We start from the raw sequence: 20262 nt of genomic DNA on the forward strand, positions 1-20262 counted from the left end.
GCCTGTAGAATATAATGTGTAAGTCTGAAATACATAAATTTTCCTCCTTCACTTTCAGTGGGTAAAGACTATCGAACATCCTTGTATTGGACTCAGTGCATAGTGTTACTTAGATGCGTCCAAAATGCAGAGTTCAGATGGACCCAGAGCCATGGCAGGGGCAGCCACATCACATATTGGTTTTCTGTGCTTTACCCCAATATGTAGACCACCAGATGGCTGTTTAGACATTTCATGCTACCTTAGCACAAATTAATTGGTCCCAACCTGTCCAGTAATGCCCACTATATTGCAAGAATATAATAAACAGGCACAGTTATATGGTAGCTTAGAAGTGCTGAAATTGTACCTGTTCTTTTTCATGTTGTATGAAGCCTTTGGACTAGAGAAAATGATTTACAAGGTACTCTGACTTCATGATGGCAACCCTAATTCAAAGTTGTGCCTAAAAGCGTTGTCCTGCAACTTCTTAGGGTGATATCTCAGAATATAATGATAGATCTCACCAGCCCCTAGACTGAATTGCTAATATTACATATCTTGTTTAAGGCTTGTGGCTGCATCTAATGCAATTTTATATCTAGTGCATAGTATTCTAAGCAGCAGAGATCACAAGATAAATATTATGTAACTCCTCTCTAGTTAAAACTTTATGTAGCAGGCATACTGTTCTATTTTCTTTTTAAGTATTATTTTAGGATTTTTATTTTGTTTGAAAACCCCATCTCATTGTTCTACCTTGTTTTCTTGGCTGTATGTTTTTGTTGTTGCTGCATCCCTTCTTGTTTTGGGATTGTTGTCAAGTTTTTCAACTAATCTCCTCGTATTAGCCAGCTGTATTAATGAGATAATAAACCAGGCTTGTTGCTAATGAATTGATTCATTCAACTGCTGAATTTAATTAGAAAGACACTTAACATTCCAGCAGATGTTCTTATTTTGTTTGGGTACAGTTGTATTTCTACACAATGAGCTGACAGGCCCATCAATGTCCATATCTATATGCCCTGCTCTTAAAGACTTGTGCCACAAATGTGATCATGCAGACACTCAGTCTATAAATTCCAGTATTGTTGATGATTGCAGGTATAGTGTCTCTTGCCTCGTTGAGACTAAAGAGAGTTCTTCAACAATGCTCTTGTCAATTTTATCATCAGCTAATCCTAACTCCACTTACACCTGGGAGTAAGTTCTATTAAATTCAGCAGTAATTGTTTCTAAGTGAACATGGTTAGGCTTGAACTGCAGGTAACTTTCCTTCTTCCAGACAGCTGTTCATAGGTTATGCTAGTGAGACAAGTATGCAGGAAGTGTATCTTCCAAGTTTTGTCAGGAAGAAGCAGCCTATTCTATCCTTATCTACAGGTACGCACATTTCCTTGTAGCACTGGAGTATGTGACCCCTTTTCCGTTGAGGGCTGCATTCCAGGGTGGCAGGGGGGAATAATTTGTTGGAGGCCTCATTCCAGAGTGAAAGGTAAATAGGGACACCCCCTTGCTGCCATTCCTTTCTCTCTTTCTGCATTTTGCTTTTACTCCTGCTTTTAACCCACATGAACTCTGACCAAGAGCCTCAAGAAACTGGGCTAAGAGCTTCAGGTCCGCTATCTGTGCTGCAAGATGCATGTCCTCCCTTTCCCCATTCTCCCATTGGTCATTTTGCTTTGGGATCCCAGGGCAAAGTGGAACATAAGGAGTTGTCTCATACAAACTCATACTTTTGGTTCAAATAGCTCAGCATTGTCTACATTCTCTGAGAGTGGCTTTTGGGAAGCTTAGGCAGGACTATTTTTCACCCCTATCTGGACATGCCATAGAGGATCAGGGGTCGGCCTGATCCAGCGGGGCTCCTGGGTAGGTGCACCCAACTCTGACCTGCCATTTGGAAAAAAAACAAGCCTCTAGCTCTCCTAGAAAGAAGGTTATGGAGCAAAATGTGCAGGTGCTTAAGGGATTTCTGTGAAATGAGAACGGTGTGGCTGCCTTGTATATATTTTCTGAAATGCTCCCTTGCTATTAGGCAGCAGAAGCATCAGTGTGCATGCACACATGTGTGATCTCCATAGCCAGGGCCAGCAGGACATAGTTGGCTTCCCATGGTTGTTGGAAATGATTGTTGCTCTAATTTTGTGTTATGCCATGCCCTTTCCATGGCAGGCATTTGGTGACTGGTGCCTCCAGCACATTTGCAAAATATGAGATGTGCCCTCTAGTCCAAACAGGTTGTCAACCTCTGCCAATTTGTAATGTGCTGCATGAGCTCTGCTACTAAGCTGTGACCCTTCTGTAGTGCTCTGTGAGGTGTCAATAACCAATATAAAAGGACAGCCGCGGAACATGCACTCTTGCAAGAATGCAGACACTCATTTGCAAACGGGGAAGTATTTTTGCTGTATGTGGCCAAATCCTATCTTGAAATTTGCTCGTTAATCTTTGGGGACATTAGAGATGCAACACCTGATCTGGCTGTTCCTAACGGGAGCAGCGGAAACTGTCCATGTAGGACTTATTTTACATTTGACTTGTAGCCAAAGGTTTAGCATTTAATCATTGGGTAAGCAGACCGTAAGTTTGATTCTTGCCACTAGGATGTTGCAGAAGACTGGCTTTTCAGATAGTTGTGTGCACTTTGCAGTAAGGCTACAAGCTTAATCCCATTTATGTTGGAGTAAGCCCCATGGAATTTAGTAGGACTTACTTCTGAGTGGACACAGTTAGGTATGCCCTGTAGGTCTGTATATGCCCTCCACTGAAGTGAACTGGGAATTTTACCTGTATGAGGTCTACATACCAGCCTGGGCTGATGTCACATTTATTACAAACTCCAAGCTGCCCAGACATGGTTTCTCTCCCCTGCTCTGCACCTAACACTGTAAGGAAGTAATATGTAAGAAGTCTTTGATGCAAAACCAGCCATACAGGAAGTTCATTGCCACCTTTGGCTCGTTTGGGAGCAAGGGCAGGATAGAAATTTAATAAAGAAACACATTTCCATTCTTTTTCATTCCATTCTATAGAGTGCACACAAGTCTGTTTGCTGACTTAAAAAAAAAAAGATTGCTTTTGACACTGAGATAGACTAATATAATATATTTGTAATTTATTATTATTATTTCTCTTTAGACCACGAAGACTACATTTTGGAGCCACTTTCTCTGCCAGAAAGTCCAGGTGGCATTTCTGCTGTAGAAGGTTCTCCATCTGTGCCTTGTATATTCTGTGAAGAATATTCTCCTGTATCAGAACAAAACCAGCTTCTGAAGCACATGATTATAGAGCACAAGCTTGTCATTGCAGATGTCAAGCTAGTAGCAGATTTTCGGAGGTATGTAGTTCTTGCTTAAAATTTGATAAAGCAACCTAGGACAGAAAATGTCCAGGAAACTAGAACTGGTATATACTGAGACAACCAAAACACAGTTCCCAATTATGCAAAAGAAACAGACAGATCCCAAAACAGACAGAAACAGACAGAAAAGAAAACAGACAGATCCCAAAAAACAGTGAAAGGGAGGCTGAAAGGGTATGTGTGTCTGAAGGAAAATGAATTGATATTGATTTATATATATTAGTAACTTTGTATTAATGCAACTGTGTGTTTTTGTAATATTTTGTTTAAGTTGTCTGTTGTTGCTTCTGTTTTTTGTACACCATTTAGATACACGTTTAATATATTAAGCAGTAGAAAAATTAAATAATCATTTAATCAATGTTTTATGATGCAGCAGGATAGATACATTTTTGTGTATAAATAAAAGGCAATTTTGCTAGACATTAATGTAGGAAACAGCCTTGGCTGAGAGAGCTGGACCCAGGGACTGTAGAAACAAGGCTGGAAGGTGAATGTGTGTGCGCAAAGGAATCCCAAACTTCAAAAATTGGAAGTAAATCATTCTGCAAAAGTAGCCCTGATCATAGCACAAAAACAAATGCATCAGCCTTTTGGGGACCTTAAGGGAGGCAGATCTTTGCATTGACCAAACTGCTTCCTTTTTTTGTTTTGGAGCTCAGACCTTTATATTAGGTTCTCCAGATTGGTTTCTATTTCTTGTAAGCCTGTCAAAACTTGTCTATCCGTCTCTATGAACTGATTCATACAAGTGTAGATCAATTTCTTTATGGAAGAGGAAACCCATGCAATAAAATGGACAGGTAGAGAGAAAGGCATGGTGAATCCACTCCTGAAATGTCCTTTTCATTGTCTTTCCATGGTAAACTCTAGAGCCTGATAACTCAGTTGAACTTCCTTCCCTTAAAAAGTATTACATGTTGCAGTTGACATTTGATGACCACGCCCTTCTAGGAATGCGTTGGCCTCAGTGCTAATTGCATATTCTAATTGCTAAAGTTCTAGAAGTTCCTATGCCAACAGCTGTTCTGACTGGGGCCACAGGTTGCCCATCCCTGATCTACAGCCTGTGTTAAATAAACCAATCTACCTGCCCCTCATCAATATGTGCTTTTCAAGGTGCACATGTTTTCTCTAATTGACAAGCCTTATTCAAAACACTAAATGCTGTTGCGTAGCAATTTCACATAGCATGCATTCCAGTCTGTACATGTGTTCTTTTTGTTGCTCTCTTCTTTCCACTTTGGTATCTGCAAAGCCGCTATGTGTGTCTGGCTTCAGATGGCAAAGATCAAGACCTTTTCTGCACTCACTTTTTACCATGCATGTGTCAGTAAGCCAGATTTGAGACGACTGATGTGCACCAAAAATGAATGGGATCAATTTTTCCAGTGTAAATGGTTCAAAGAAGACTGAAATGCATAAACTCACAGTTGCATTGGTTACGTGTGAGTGGAACCAAGCGATCATCTGTCCCCATGTCAGACTCAGTGGTTTCATTTTTCCAAGAGACTAAAGAATGATCACTCGGGAAAGGTGATCTATAAATAAATGCTGTCCACATATCAACATCCAGGTGAGTTGCCATGGCCTGGTTCATTACATTTCAATACTGTATATATAAGGCAACTGCTTGAATGTGGCAAACAAATGAGAGAATAATTGATGATAAAGCGGAGTCAGTCTGAGTGGTGATGCTGTTGGCAGATCTGGGGAGGATCAAAAGGGAAGGCTGGGGTGGGGAGAGAAGCAGCTTCATCTTGGACATGTTGAGTCTGAGATGGTGATGAGAACAGTATCAGACAAGCAGGTAGAGACATGCAGGATTGGATGGAAGGAGAGAACTCTGGAGAGGTATACTTGGGTCTCATGAACAAGCATATAGGTCAGGTTAGGGAGCCTCTGGGCTCTGGGATCCTAACTAGGTCTGGTAAGGTAAAGGTAAAGGGACCCCTGACCATTAGGTCCAGTCGTGACCGACACTGGGGTTGCGGCACTCATCTCGCTTTACTGGCCGAGGGAGCCGGCGTACAGCTTCCAGGTCATGTGGCCAGCATGACTAAGCCACTTCTGGCGAACCAGAGCAGCGCACGGAAACGCCGTTTACCTTCCCACCGGAGCGGTACCTATTTATCTACTTGCACTTTGATGTGCTTTCGAACTGCTAGGTTGGCAGGAGCTGGGACCAAGCAACGGGAGCTCACCCCATTGCGGGGATTCGAACCGCCGACCTTCTGATCAGCAATTCCTAGGCTCTGTGGTTTAACCCACTAGGTCTGGTACAGGTCCCAAATTCCCCCAACACCACTTACAACATTGGGTAGAGGTGCAGCAGCCAGTGAGCAAAGCAGGAATGGCCTTGAAGACTCTCAAGTGAGACTTGCTGTCACTGCTTGTCAGTCGCGACTTCAAGCCTGCTGGGTTTGGCTGCACTACAAAGTTTCCATTGGATGAAAATAGGGTTTAAAGTTGGCACTGGTCCGCATGGACTTCAAGCAGTGCTAGGACCTTCATTTGCAGTGTGACATGAATTCAAACCACACTACAAACCACAGAGAAAAAAATGCGTCTCACCTGTCAAAATGGTCCCTCATGGGTGGAGAATCGAGGATCCAGTCCAGAGCTGCAAAAAGTTCTCCACAGATGAAATTGGTAGTTTGGATGCAACACTAAGCCATGGTTTGTTATAGCCATGGTTTGCTGAACAAGCCGGGATCTGTCTTGCAGATGAGCAAAGAAAATATTATTTGCTTTCCCCCACCACGCTGCAATCCCAAATGCCTCGGTGGTGTTTGAGGACACCACAGCCTCACTGCATCACCAGTTATCAGAGGCAAAGGGATTTGTGAAGCTTCTCAGATGGATTCTCAGCAACACAGCATCAGCTCAGAGGGAAATCTCCATGCCACTTTTGTCTTTAGTGATTACCCAGCAGAACCAGACAGCTCTTGTTCAATTTCTGGCTCCTGAGAGAACCTCAGATATGCAGATCAATGCTCACAACTTTACATCATGTAAAGTGAACTATTTCCATGGACATTTTTATGCTTGCAAGCATTGGTGTCTGTATTGCACCTGGAAATAATTGAAGGCAGCAACTGTTTGATATCCGGTCCCTACCTTCCACTCCTCTGGACCCTTCCCTCAACATCTGTGCCCACGATTGAACTGAAGGCACACACTTTTGGTTCATTAAGATGCTTGATTGATGAGCAAGGAAAACAGCTGAAAGCAATAACTTTTGTTAGGGTGTAACAGAGACTTGAAAGCCAATGCCAGAAACCAGGAAATGTGATACTAAGAAGCAGCTATTTGCTTCTTAAAAAGTATACATAGTCAATATGTAGGACTATTGGCACTGCTGTGTTCAAGTTCTCTGTCAGCTTTCTGTGCCTCTGTTGCATTTCATCCCATCCCACGATGACAGTTTGTTTTTCTTGCCAAATTATGGCTCTAGTATTTTCAGATCCAGAAGTTTCCTTCTTTCATGGGAATGCCATATGGTACTAGGGCACAGAGCTGGCTCTAACTGAGTTTCTTGATATTTGCTTGGATGGAATAATGTATTTTACTGTCAAGTTGGATAATTAAACTACTAAGCAGGTCTCGGTATTCATGCAGTATACATTTTTCTAGAGACTTGTGACCAAGCATGCACAAAGCACCCATTTATGTTTTGGTAAGTATCAAGTTTTAAAGCCAAGTAATAAGACGAAAAGAATCTAGGGCAAATAAAATCCATATAAAAAGTTAGCTTATTCAGCACCGTAAGCTTGCCATGTTTTTCATTTTTTTTTTTAATCAAACACTAGTCATTGTGTCTGGTTTCTTCATACAAGCTGAACATTTGAAATTACCTGGTAATGGATTTCCAATTTCCAACTTATCTGTACTGGGAAGATTGTTCTGGCTAAATAGAAACGTCGCCTTATTTGAAAAATGACCTCTACAAAAGACTGGTAGCAATGAGTGGCTCGGGTATCCAAATGCTGCAACAAGAATTGCATATTAAGAGTGTAATGAAATGAACAATAGTTTGGGAAATGTTTTGTAACATAGCTGCCTGCATTTTTGCTTCCTCCCCCCCCCCTTTTTTTTTTTAAGATATGCATTGTACTGGAAGAAAAGATTCTCAGAGCAGCCCATTACAGACTTCTGTTGTGTGATAAGAACAAATTCTGAAGCAGCTTTAGGTGAGTGTGTTGTTACTGTAGCCTGCACAGCCCTGGTTTGCAAAATTCCCCACAATCTGCCATTGGACCACCAATTTTGTTGGGACACTTTTTGCTGAACTGTATCAGATGCTGAAGCACTCTTGTTTGTGGGCTTGAGTTCAACAGATTATTTGATTCACTTTAAAATACAAAGAGTGAGTGTCTAGCATGATATCTTGGACTATAAGCTTGTGGGCAATGCCTGTGTTGATTTTTGTACATGTTGCCTACATCATCATCATCTATACTTGGGGCCAAACAAAGGATGATTATGATAGAATGTTAGGGAAGGAGCCCTCTGCTTTAATATTATAGATATTCCCATACTAGTTATAATATTTCTGATGTGTTCCATTTCACCGATTAAAGGTTTATAAGGGTGGCTATAGTAGCTTTGACTGTCAAATAAAATTATAAACCTCTAAATAACTGCTATGAGACACAATCAGTTCGGCACCCTGCTTCTGGCCTAGCATCAGGTATTCATTTAAAAAAAAGGAAAGAAAAATCTTGGCAGTTGTAGAATGCAGTTCAGCTTTAGGAAATAGAGAGTCTAAAGAAAAAGAGGCATAACAAGGGCTTCAGGCATTTTAAACTGATGCTGGTTCCTCTACCTGTCTGCCTGGAAGATTGGGGTGAGAAGACCAGTTCAGCCTGTTCTGAGTACAAAGTCAGAATGCAGATTTTTTTTCTTTTTCTTTTGGAGAACTCTTTCCATACCAGGCAGTGTGAAGCATTGGTGTACAGTTAATGTATGAAATATGCAGAGGCTGCATTTCGATGTTACAGTAAACCATGGGTTCTGAAGCTGGCTTGTTTCAACAAACTATAGCTAATATTTATCACAGGTGAGGACTGAAAGTAGTGCTAAACTCTGACTAATAAAAATGAAATGGAAACCTTCAGATTTCTTCATGGAGTAGTAATTGGGAGGGGTGTTTATTACACCATGGTTTATTGTGACATTTGAATGCAGCCAGAGACGAGACCTGGTGCTGATTTTCCTTGTCCAGTAAAATCTAATGACATACCCTGGTGGGCTTCTCTATATTCATGGATTTGCTTCTGGCTGAAGCACAACTGCCAACATGGCTAGGAAATTTCTGAACAGACCCCTTAGAAGGAACATTTGTCTTAAATGGATAGAATTACCGTACCACTTGCATCTTTTTCCCTCTCTCAGTGACTTAATATAACTCAAACCTGTATTACATTAAAAAGCTTAATGTATCGACCTAAGTGTTCCCCTGACATTTGATCTGTAATCTTTTAACAGAGGAACAAGACAATTACTTCCTTTTATGTGATGCCTTGCCTGAAGACAGAACACTGAGGGAGAAACTTCAGCAACAAAGGCTGGTAAGGTGGTGTTTCATGTGACCATCCCGAAGCATGAAATGAACTGCACAAAAAATGAGGATTTAATTTAATTCCCAGGTTTCCTCTTTCAGTAATAATGAAGTTGATCCTCAATGGTTAACTTAACAGTTCCAGAAAGCTCAGTAGGACTTACTTCTTTAAAGCGCATCCTCCAAGTGTCCCTATTTTCCAGGGACAGTCCCTGATTTAGAGAAGCCATCCCAGTTTCTGATTTGGACCCCTTAATGTCCCACTTTTTTTAGGACGTCCCTATTTTCATTGGATAAATGTTGGAGGGTGTGGAGTTATGCGACCCCTGAACCATTTGTAGACAGCCCTGTGTAGGGAAGTTTTATAAAAGTTTAATGTTTGATTATGTTTTTATGTATGTTGGAAGCTGCCCAGAGTGCCTGGGGCAACCCAGTCAGATGGACAGGGTATAATAATAATAATAATAATGGAATGGGATGTCCCTATTTTTATTGGAGAAATGTTGGAGGGTATGTGTCAGGGAACTGCCATCGGAAGGACAGGTGGTGAGAAGGCTTCAGCAGAATAGGAGAGCCTCTTCTTCAGGAGAAGAGGGAACCAGTAGGGGGAGTGCGGGAGCTCCAAAGGAAAAGGAGTCGGAGGGGAGGCTCTGGGATACTTCCAGTGAGAACAGCGAGGAGGTATCAGAACAGCCCATAAGGACTCCCACCCCCCGCCGGAAGCTGTCACGCAGGGAATCCAGGAGGCGCATGTCTGTGAAACAGCTCTTATGTTGGAAACGTTTCCGCAAACGCCCACTGTCAGATTCTACCAGCGACTGAGGGAGCCATGCTCAAGGGCTCTTCTCAAGGCAGGGTTTCACTACACAGAGTGAGCTCTGAGGGATCCAGCTTTAACGCACAAGCTGCTCATTATCCCACCACAGCAATCTGACAGTCCCTGAAAGCAGCTTGTGCAAAGAGAGGCATCATGAGCAACCCAGCCGGAGGCGGAGATGGGGGAGCAGCTGCAGCCGGTCCTAGCCTGGAAGAAAGGTACAGGATGTTGGAGGTACAGTTAGCTCTGCAAACGGCGAGGCTGGAGGAGAGGAGGGCTCATGATGCAGAAAAGGGGAAAGCCGCCCAGCTCTCGAGGAAAGTGCCAGGACTGGTGCAGAAGTTTGGGGGTGATCCCAGGAATTATCAAGCCTTCAGGACAGAGATGCAATATGCCCTCAATCTGCAGTTTGATGGTTTTCCTGATGAGGATTCGAGGGTTGGTTTTGTGATTGGGCATCTCGAAGGCACAGCCCGGGATTGGGTGAGGCCACTAATGGCAGCCAATAATGAAGCCCTAAGGGACACAAGGAAGTTTTTTCGCGCCATGGATCTGATGTTTTCCAGCGAGATTGAGCAGGGAGTGGCGCGGAGGCAGTTAATGGCGTGTAAACAAGGGAACCGATCTGTCCGTGAGTACTGGACTGAGTTCACCATGTTGATCCATAAATTAGGATGGGATTTGTCAGCGGAACCGATACAAATGCTGTTCGAAGAAGGACTATCTTCGGCAGTGAAAGACGAACTTTCCCGGGGGCCCAGGGCGGAGTCTATGGACCTTCTGACTAAATCAGCGCTGGCCATAGGGTCACGCCAGGAGGCCAGAGCCTTGGAGAAGCGGGAAGGGAAAGGGGAGCGTTGGAGGGATTTCCGCATTCCAGAGATGCCAGAGCAGCCTTCTCTGCCAGCAGAGCCGATGGAAATCGGGACAGCGCGCGCGCGCGCAATTTCAAACCCCAGTGAAGGGCGGAAGAAGGAGGGGAAAGGCGCCAAGAAATGTTTTCTCTGCCAACAGCCAGGTCATTTTGCCAGAGTTTGTCCGCAAAGAAAGGAATGGCAAGGAATGGCGGGAGCTGTTGGGGAGGAGGGAGAAGGAGCTAAGGAGCAAGTAAAAGCCAACGCCTGGCTGCCACCGACGGGGCACAGCAGCCAGGCCAAGGAACAGTAAATGTGCCCACGCCAGAACCCCCAAGACCAGCTCTTGTAATAGAGGTATTGCTGGAGCTGGCAAACGGACACCCACTAAAAGTGAAGGCGCTATTAGACTCAGGCAGCTCCTGCAACTTTATGAGTAAGGAGTTTGCAGCCGCCCATCAGATACAAACCATTCCTTTGAAAAATCCCCTGCAGGTGACCACGATTGATGGGAGGGCGCTGTTGGGGGGAGAAGTAGACCAGCAGACGGTCCCCATGACAATGAGGGTGGCAAGACACACGGAACGGATAGCGTTTAATATAGCCACGTTGGGAGGAGCGCCCATCATTTTGGGGATGAGCTGGCTAGCGCTGCATGATCCGCTTGTGGGATGGCATCAGAGAGTGGTTTCCTTTGGGTCAGCACATTGTATGGGACACTGCACAGAAAAAGGGGGCCAAGCAGGCACTCAGGCCACGTTAGCAAAGATAGAAGCAATGGAACAAGGTAGGGTACCACGACAATATGCAGATTTTGCCGACGTCTTCAGCGAAAGGGAAGCAGATAAACTACCCCCGCACAGAGCCTTTGACTGCCAAATCAACTTACTTCCAGGAGCGCAATTGCCAGTGGGCAAGGTGTATGCAATGTCTGACAGAGAGATGCAGGAGCTAAGGGAGTTTATTGACAAAAACCTCAAGCGTGGGTTCATCAGGGAGTCACGAGCGGTGGGGGGTAGCCCAGTGTTCTTTGTAGACAAAAAAAACTCGGACAAACCGAGATTAATTGTGGATTTCAGGGCCCTAAACGCAGTGTCCGAACCCGTGACCTTCCCTATGCCCAGAATCGATGACATTCTGACCCGGGTGAGAAAAGGGAAGATTTTTACCAAGCTGGACCTGAGGGGGGCGTATAACCTGATACGTATGAGAAAGGGAGATGAGTGGAAAACCACTATGTTCACCCCCTTGGGGGCATTTGAGTACTGCGTTATGCCTTTCGGCCTCCAGGCGGGTTCCGCAGTATTTCAATCATTTATTAATCACGTACTAGGACCATTGCTGTACAAGAACTGCGCTGCGTTCTTGGACGATGTGCTGGTGTACTCAGAGGATGAAGAGCAGCATGTGCGAGATGTAAGAGAAGTACTGAGCAAACTGCAAGAAAACCAGCTGTGGGTGAAACTGGAGAAGTGTCAGTTTCACGCCAGGGAGGTGGAATTCCTTGGGTACCGGTTGTCGGACAAGGGGCTGGCCATGGATCCTAGCAAGGTGCAAGCAGTGCTGGAATGGAGGTCACCGAAAACTAAGAAAGATGTGCAGAGGTTTTTGGGGTTCGGAAACTTCTATCGGAAGTTCATCAAGAACTTCGCCCATTTAACAGCCCCCATCACGGATTGTCTCAGCAGTAAGAAGAAATTTGTCTGGACGGAAGAAGCGCAGCGAGCTTTCGAAAGTTTAAAGAGGGCGTTTGCTTCGGAAGAACAACTTTTACACGTGGATCTGCAGCAGCCGATGAGGGTGGAAACCGACGCGTCTGACAGAGCGGTGGGGGCCGTGCTTCTGCAGCCAGGAGCGAATACGTCGGAATGGAAGCCGTGTGCCTTCTTCTCGAGGAAATTGAACAAGTCTGAGAGGAATTATACAGTGTACGACAGAGAACTACTCGCTGTCCACGAAGCGTTCAAGAGATGGAGACACCTGTTGATTGGAGCGCAACACAAGGTTCAAGTACGGACAGACCACAAAAATCTAGAATACTGGAGAACAGCCCGAGTGTTGAACCAGAGACAAGTAAGATGGGCGCAAGAGTTCTCCAAGTTCAATTTTGAGATTTGCTACGTGCCAGGGGCTGAGAATGTCAGGGCGGACGCTCTCTCCAGAAAACCTGAGTACTTGGAGGGGGAAGGAGGGGCGGAAGAAAGACATATCATCTCAGAGGACCACTGGGTTTGTGGGGCGGCATTGGTGGGGCAAAGAGAACTGGTAGAGGGTATTGAAAACGATGAATATGCCCAAGAGAAACTTAGGGAACTCAGGGAGACAGGTGAAAACGCAGGGGGGTTTGAGGAAAAGAACGGAAAACTATATTACAAAGGGGCGCTCTACATACCAGGTGGGGAACTAAGAGGGCGAGTGCTTAAGCAGTTGCATGACAGCCCCACGGCCGGGCACTTCGGGCAGCACAAAACCATGTGGTTGGTTACCAGGGAGTTTTGGTGGCCCAAGGTGCGGGAGGACGTGCGGGAGTATGTCAGGGGATGCGACAGGTGCCAAAGAGCAAAGGGAGAGAGGTTGGCGCCAGCGGGGTTATTGGAACCCTTACCCACCCCAGAAAGGCCATGGGAGATGGTATCCATAGACTTCATGACCGATCTACCGAGATCCAAAGGGAAAACCGCGGTCATGGTGGTGGTAGATCTACTAACTAAGATGTGCCACTTTATAGCTTGTTCACATGCAGTGACAGCGGAAGAAACCGCAAGGTTGTTTGTGGAGCACATTTTTAGGTTGCATGGCGCCCCTTTGAGGGTTTTGAGCGACAGAGGAAAACAATTTACTTCTAGGTTCTGGAGGAAACTAATGAGCATGTTGCATGTGGAGGTAAGTTTTTCCACCGCCAGGCACCCAGAAACAAATGGGCAAGCAGAAAGGGCAAACGGGGTTTTGCAACAATATCTGAGATGTTATGTAAAGGACAGAGAAACTGATTGGGTGGACTGGTTACCTCTGGCAGAATTTGCCTACAACAACGCGGAGAACGCGTCCACAGGGGTGAGTCCCTTTCTAGCCAATTATGGGTGTCATCCTCGGGCGTTTCCAGGAGAGGGCGGGGGAAGGTGGAGTGTACCGGCAGCGGAAAATTTTGTTGAAGAGATGGAAGCGATCCACCGTCAGCTCCAACTCAACTTAGAGAAAGCTAAAGAAGAATATAAGAAGCAAGCTGATAGAAATAGGAGGGAAGGCGAAACCATAAGGGTGGGTAACCGGGTGTGGCTATCCACCCAAGGACTGCCGTTCAAGGGAGGGTGTAAGAAATTGAGACCCAAACGATTGGGACCCTTTGAGGTCATACAGCAGGTCAACCCAGTAGCATTCAAACTCCGATTGCCCAGTCACATGAAATTGCACCCAGTATTTCACAGGTCATTACTGTCGCCCTACAGAGAGGGGTGCGAGTGGGGGGAACGTGAGAGGGAGGTCACCCGGACACCCGTCATAGAAGAGAGAGAGCGCAACATGGATGTGGCAGGGATCATTGATTCCAGGTGGAAGGGGAATCAGGTGGAATACTTGGTAGAATGGGAGGGGGAGGAAGAGTCAGAAAACGCATGGGTACCGGCAGAGGAAGTCAAGGACGAGATTTTAATAGAAACGTTTCATCGGCGTTTCCCAAGTAAACCACAACCAGTGGCAAGGTTTAGGAGGGAGCACTTCGGGACTACAGATGAGGAAGGGGAATTTGAAGGGTTCCCAGAGTCGGAAGTGGAGGTGGAAACAGATTCCGACGAAGGAGAGGAAGAGGGGGAAAGAGGCGGTAGGCCGTGGTTAGAAGTGTTTGAATCCTCGGAGGATGAGGGGAGTTCCTTCCAGGGATTTCCGTCCTCGCCGCCAGTAAGAGAAGAGGCGGGAGGGGGTGAAGGGGGCCCTGGGGGGGAGGTGGATGTCAGGGAACTGCCATCGGAAGGACAGGTGGTGAGAAGGCTTCAGCAGAATAGGAGAGCCTCTTCTTCAGGAGAAGAGGGAACCAGTAGGGGGAGTGCGGGAGCTCCAAAGGAAAAGGAGTCGGAGGGGAGGCTCTGGGATACTTCCAGTGAGAACAGCGAGGAGGTATCAGAACAGCCCATAAGGACTCCCACCCCCCGCCGGAAGCTGTCACGCAGGGAATCCAGGAGGCGCATGTCTGTGAAACAGCTCTTATGTTGGAAACGTTTCCGCAAACGCCCACTGTCAGATTCTACCAGCGACTGAGGGAGCCATGCTCAAGGGCTCTTCTCAAGGCAGGGTTTCACTACACAGAGTGAGCTCTGAGGGATCCAGCTTTAACGCACAAGCTGCTCATTATCCCACCACAGCATGTTTAAAGGTGTGCTGAAAATGACTTAGAAGAATCCAAGGATGCAGTTTTGAATACAAAGTATATGTCATGTGTTTTTCCACAATAATAAAGATTCTTCACCTGGGATTCTGATCTCTCCGCAGCACTGCCCAATCCTACTTAGTGACCCTGTTATCAATAAATATCTGGTCTTCCTTCAACAAAGGAATTGCAGAAATCCACCAGCTGAGCATTCCCAGAGGCAGCTGAATGTGTTTATCAGCCGTGGCTTCTTATTTGCAGAGCTATCCAACATCAGAAGAAGCAAAATAAATAGGAACCTCTTGAAAGGGGGGGGGGCAGCAGCTAGATAAAGGCCCTTCTGTTCTTTTTGCTCTCTTTGAACTGATTCACACATGCATATATCTCTGAGTTTCTAGGGCTCTTGCCATCTTATCGCTTAATGACTCAACAGCTGAAGGGGAGGCACTGTTCAGTGACAGTTCAAAAGCGGGCCTTTCAAACCTTGCTGTGGCTCTTGCATAAAGCAAGCCCTAAAATGGCACCTCCGAGGTGAAACTTTCTTCTCGATAAGTTGTTTTGGAGATGTGAAAGCTCCATGGGAGGTGTGTGTGTTCTTTCAAACATACCGAGTCCACCACTTTTTGCAGCTGCCAGAGAAGCAGGCATGCATAGGTGAGCTCAACCTGCAAAGTAGTTCTAGCAGGTTGTCGAATTTCCTCAAAAATAAACCAATTGCCAGAACAACTCAAGCTTACCATAGAGGGGTAGCCAATGCAGTGCCCTTTAGGTGTTGCTGATTACGGCTTATGAATTCTTTAGTCATTGGCTTATTATTATTATTAAGCTGCCTGTTCCTCTGCTGAGGTGCTTATGGAGTGTGAGGGTGAAGAAATAAGGATCTTTTTTAAAAAAAAGTGATGACGATTAGTTTCAAAGCCCTGGGGCACCAAACAACTGTTTTTTTCCTGATGATATAGAATGTGTCGAGGGTTTTTAGTTCTACAACATTTTAAATCTCGAGCTCTTTATATCTCCTGTGCGTTGAGGAGAAACCTAAGTATCTTCAAGTTCCAGTTTCCTCACTCTAGGTCTTCTGTTACTTGTGTAAAATATAAATGATTTCTTGCTTCAATCTCTCTCGTGGAAAAGATACACCTAGCCTCTCTTAACTCAGTTCTCTTGCCTGAAGCAATATGCAGCTTCATACTATGAACACTCAGCAGTAAAATGCAGCTTTTATTTAAATTGGAGGAGAAAATTCCTAGAAATAGATACAAAAATGGTTTTTTTAAGTGTTCTGGGAGACCTGTTAGGAATATATGATAAAATGTTTTGCTTTGGTTTAAGGCTTAAACCTATATTATTTAAGATTTTTTTTTAAATGCTTCTTTTATTCACATGGGTGCACCTATACATCAAGGAGCCATTGATGATCATATTGATTTATCGAAGCTAAAATCTTTTCGTTACGCAGATTGAGTCCATCAATCCTTGCGTCATCCAAATTCTTATTTTGGGAGGTGCAAATACATTTTCTCCAGTTTTCATTTGAACTGCACTGGATTAAACCAGCCTTCAGGTCTTCCTGTTTTGCCTGTTACTCTTCCTTCATGCTGTGTGAACATTTGAACCTAATCGTCGGTGAGAAAACCATGTTTTCAAATGAATCAAGTGCCTGTGTTGCTCATTAGCTGATAATGAGAGACAATGGAAAACTGCTAGGAATAATTTACAATGAAGCTATTTTCACAAATGAATGTGATTGCATGTGTTGTTTTTCTTCCTGTTCAACAGAGAGAGAATCTGGAGCAACAGCAACGAGAGAGAAATGACACTGACTTTCACGGTGCATGCATGTTCTGTGATAAAGAGTTTACTGGTAACAGGTTAGCGATGAACGTTTGACTACGCGTTTTCATCCTCGTGAACATCCCAAGCCTATGCAAATGGGGGAAATGGAAATGTCACTATAAGGCTTTGGTACAGATGTGGCTGTAGCAGCATTTTATAGCTGGCAAAATGTTAGAGTTGCCTACAGGTAGCCCAGTGTAAGAAAAGTGCTGGTGGAAAGACCAAAGGGTCCATACAGTCCAACATCCCATTTCACACATGCTCATCAACTAGCTAAGGCAGTGATGGAGATTTTGTAGTCCAGCCGCATCTGGAAGGCCACAGCCTCTCTCATCCCTGATGATTGGCCATGCTGACTGGGGCTGATGGGTTTTGGAGTCCATGAGCAACTTGGGGAACGCACAATGCTTTGGAACAAGGATTTAGCCATCATGACTTATGGCTATTGATAGATCTATTGTCCATGACTTCATCCCCTTTCAAAGTCTTGTAAGCCATTGGCCATCATCACATCATGTGCAATGAAATTCATAAAAGAAGAAGCGTAAAGAATTCTTTTGTTTTGCCTGTCCTGAATCATTAGTTGACTGGCATTCTAGTTGACTATGCCATTAGTTGACATGGGCACACGGCTCACTTTTGGTCTGACATACCATGGTTGTTGGACCAGAATTGTTATTTATGAATTAGTAGATCTATGAATTAGTGATCTATGAATCTCAGTGGCCTGCTGTGCACATCACTTTAAACCACAGTTAGGCTTAACTATACTGTCAAGGTGTTGTGCAGTATACTGGGCTAAAATCTTGGACACATTGCCATGGTTTGACTTGGTATTATGTCTGAACCTGGGTTTGTGGCTTGTCTCTCAGAATAAAGCACAATCCGTAACCAAGAGTTTTTGCCCATGGTTTTAACCCTGGGCACCAGCATGCTGCACATTCATCTTTAAAACATAGTTAACCGTGTGCAAACCAAGCCCATCACACATTTTAGTGGTGGGAATATTCTCCTCTTCTAGCTTTGCATTGGCTCTTTCTCATCACGTACCTGGTTCTAAACAATGAATTTGATTTATGTACTTGTTTTGCATGCCAAGGTCCTTTCCTTTTTTTAAAAAGGTGTGTGGGTTTGTCTTGTGTTGCTACCACTCAAAAGGCACCAAGATGGACTGACTGGCACATGCCCATAGAAGCCTTCTTGGGTGTCTGCAGGATCCCTTCCCCAACCCTGGTATTAGGCCTGAAAGGATCGTTTTGTTGTAGCCAATAGAATAGGTTGGGAGGGGAGCCATGTTCAGTTTATCCAGTTTGCATAGGTGCCCCTGGCACAAAAAGGTTGCCGACCTCTGCAAAGCATTAATATATTCTCCCATTTCTACTGAAATCTACTCAAATGGTGCCCCCGGTGAGTAATTAGAGTATTGGTTAAAATTAGCAATTCTTTTTGGTTTCAAGCTGGCAGGTCAGGTTGTGAAATGCTGCAGTGAGGTGGCGATAAATCTTGAGATGTAAATTTTCCCATTTAGTTACACACAACTGCTTTCGCTGCTGGGAAAGCTACACACAGTGCTGTAACTTATTCAGTGTTGGTTTTATAGGGGTGAAATCCACATTTTCTTCAGTTAAGTGGAAATAATTTGTCTAGCCGCAAAAAAAGAAACAGTGCAGTTACTTAGTTGCGGTTTTATACTATTTTAAGTGTTCCGAGTACAGAGAGCCGCTTCAGAAAGACTCTTTGGGCTTTCTTCCTCTCTCCATGTTGGCCTCTGCAGGGAAAAGAGGCACACTTACAAAGGGGAGAAAGGACATTTATTTTTAGTGATGCTCCTTAAACCATAGCACCAGCCTCTTTCTCCCCCCCCCCCCCACAACCCACCAACCCAAAGAGCCATGTTTTGAAGCTGCCGTGAAAGTATGTTAAAGGAACTAATGCTCTGCTTGAATTCTTCCTTTGTAGATCAGACCTTCTCAATCACATGGCAAACGATCATGCATTCAATGTTGGGCTGCCAGATAACATTGTACACTGTGAGGAGTTTTTGGAACTTTTACAGAAGAAACTAGACAGGTACGCTAAGTAGCTGAGTTTACGGAAAGACTGGATATGATAATTGTAACAAATAAAGTTAGTGGACATGAGAGACTCTGTATATTGTTTTGGGGGTTCTTCACATCATTATCTTCACCTAAACCATTCCTCTTTGAGCCCAGGTCCCATAGCTTTTGTATATCAGGATTGGAAAGAACAGTAGTGTCATTTATACGAAGATTCGGGATGCTTCCAGATGTGCGTTCATTGTGGAAGCACTGCAGTTTTTTACAAACATGGTTTTGTCTTCATCAAAATGCTTATCCCAAACCATACTTTCCTTAACATTAATCTGAATTTCCCCTTACCACAGAAAATCCACTATATAAAAACAACCCATTTTACATCCACAGTCACTACTGGAAAGGAGGTGGGGAGGATGCTTCTTGCATTTATTTATTTTTTTTAAAAGTTTGGAATTAAATCAATAGTAAGGAGCAGCTCGATTATCTCCGAATTGTGTTTATGAAAAAAAAGAGATTGATGTATAGGTCCTTGAGTATTCAGAAGCAACTGACTCAGTTGGTAGAAAATGGATTTTTAAGAGCTTATAAAAGGGAGCCTGGGAATTGAATAAGTAATATTGTTTCATAGTTCTATGGATGAAGTAACATTAAAAGTTGGAGATGGTCTCTAAATGCAGTCCCTGACCAATCTGGGCACCTGAAGGCAGGAAATATGTGTGTTTGTTTGTGTGTGTGTGTATGATGGTTGGAGAGAGGGCAGTATTTTTACTTACCAATGCAATATGCTAACATGTTAAAATGTTCTTCAAATAAGTTCAGTTACATTGATCTGTGAATCATGCATCCGCGCAAAGGGTCCTTGTGCTTCTTGCTCAGGCAGCAGAATGAGATATATGGGAATCTGATCAATCAGTATTATATTAATGCCAAGCAGAGTCACTCTGCCCAAAGCTATCTGAAGCATGACTTACTAAGGTTCTTCCACACTGTAACACTCTTGCAATAAGCAATTTTAAAAATAATATTCTTGCCGTATTAAGTCAATCCATTTTTTCTGTGTTGAAGGGCATTTTCATCCAGTACCAATGATGCCAACAGCTAAAGCTCAGTCTGTTGTGCTTGCAGTGGTTAATGCTTTGATTTTGGGGGGGGGGGGGTATATATTTTTTTGTTATTGCATAAATTTAGTTATGTGTGTTTTTATATTCTTTGCTTCCATGGCTGCATAACTTGATTATTCCAGTGTCAAATACTGTACAAGGATACAATACAGAAAATTTATAAAAGTTATTGTAAACATGTAAAAAAAAAAAAGCTCAGTAGTACCAATAAATCAGCAGTCATATAAATTCTACAAGGCCAAACCACCAATAGTTCTCAAAATATGATTTAATTTCACATATTTACACTACATCAGGGACGCAGGTGG

General features: G+C 44.1%; 1 protein-coding gene across 2 annotated transcripts in view; it reads left to right on the top strand.

The window, feature by feature from the left end:
- ZNF277 (zinc finger protein 277) overlaps positions 1-20262 on the top strand; it is a 45768-nt gene that overhangs the window by 12582 nt on the left and 12924 nt on the right. Inside the window, exons 2-7 of one of the 2 annotated variants that reach the window (XM_079994312.1) lie at positions 1282-1365; positions 3124-3325; positions 7454-7542; positions 8840-8922; positions 16720-16811; positions 18736-18846. In XM_079994312.1, the coding sequence (XP_079850438.1) occupies positions 1282-1365; positions 3124-3325; positions 7454-7542; positions 8840-8922; positions 16720-16811; positions 18736-18846 (661 nt within the window). The remainder of the gene's footprint in view (positions 1-1281; positions 1366-3123; positions 3326-7453; positions 7543-8839; positions 8923-16719; positions 16812-18735; positions 18847-20262) is intronic. The other variant, XM_079994313.1, reaches the window with a different exon arrangement.

Source organism: Podarcis cretensis (genome assembly GCF_951804945.1).
Source record: "Podarcis cretensis genome assembly, chromosome: 10".
Lineage (NCBI taxonomy): Eukaryota > Metazoa > Chordata > Lepidosauria > Squamata > Lacertidae > Podarcis > Podarcis cretensis.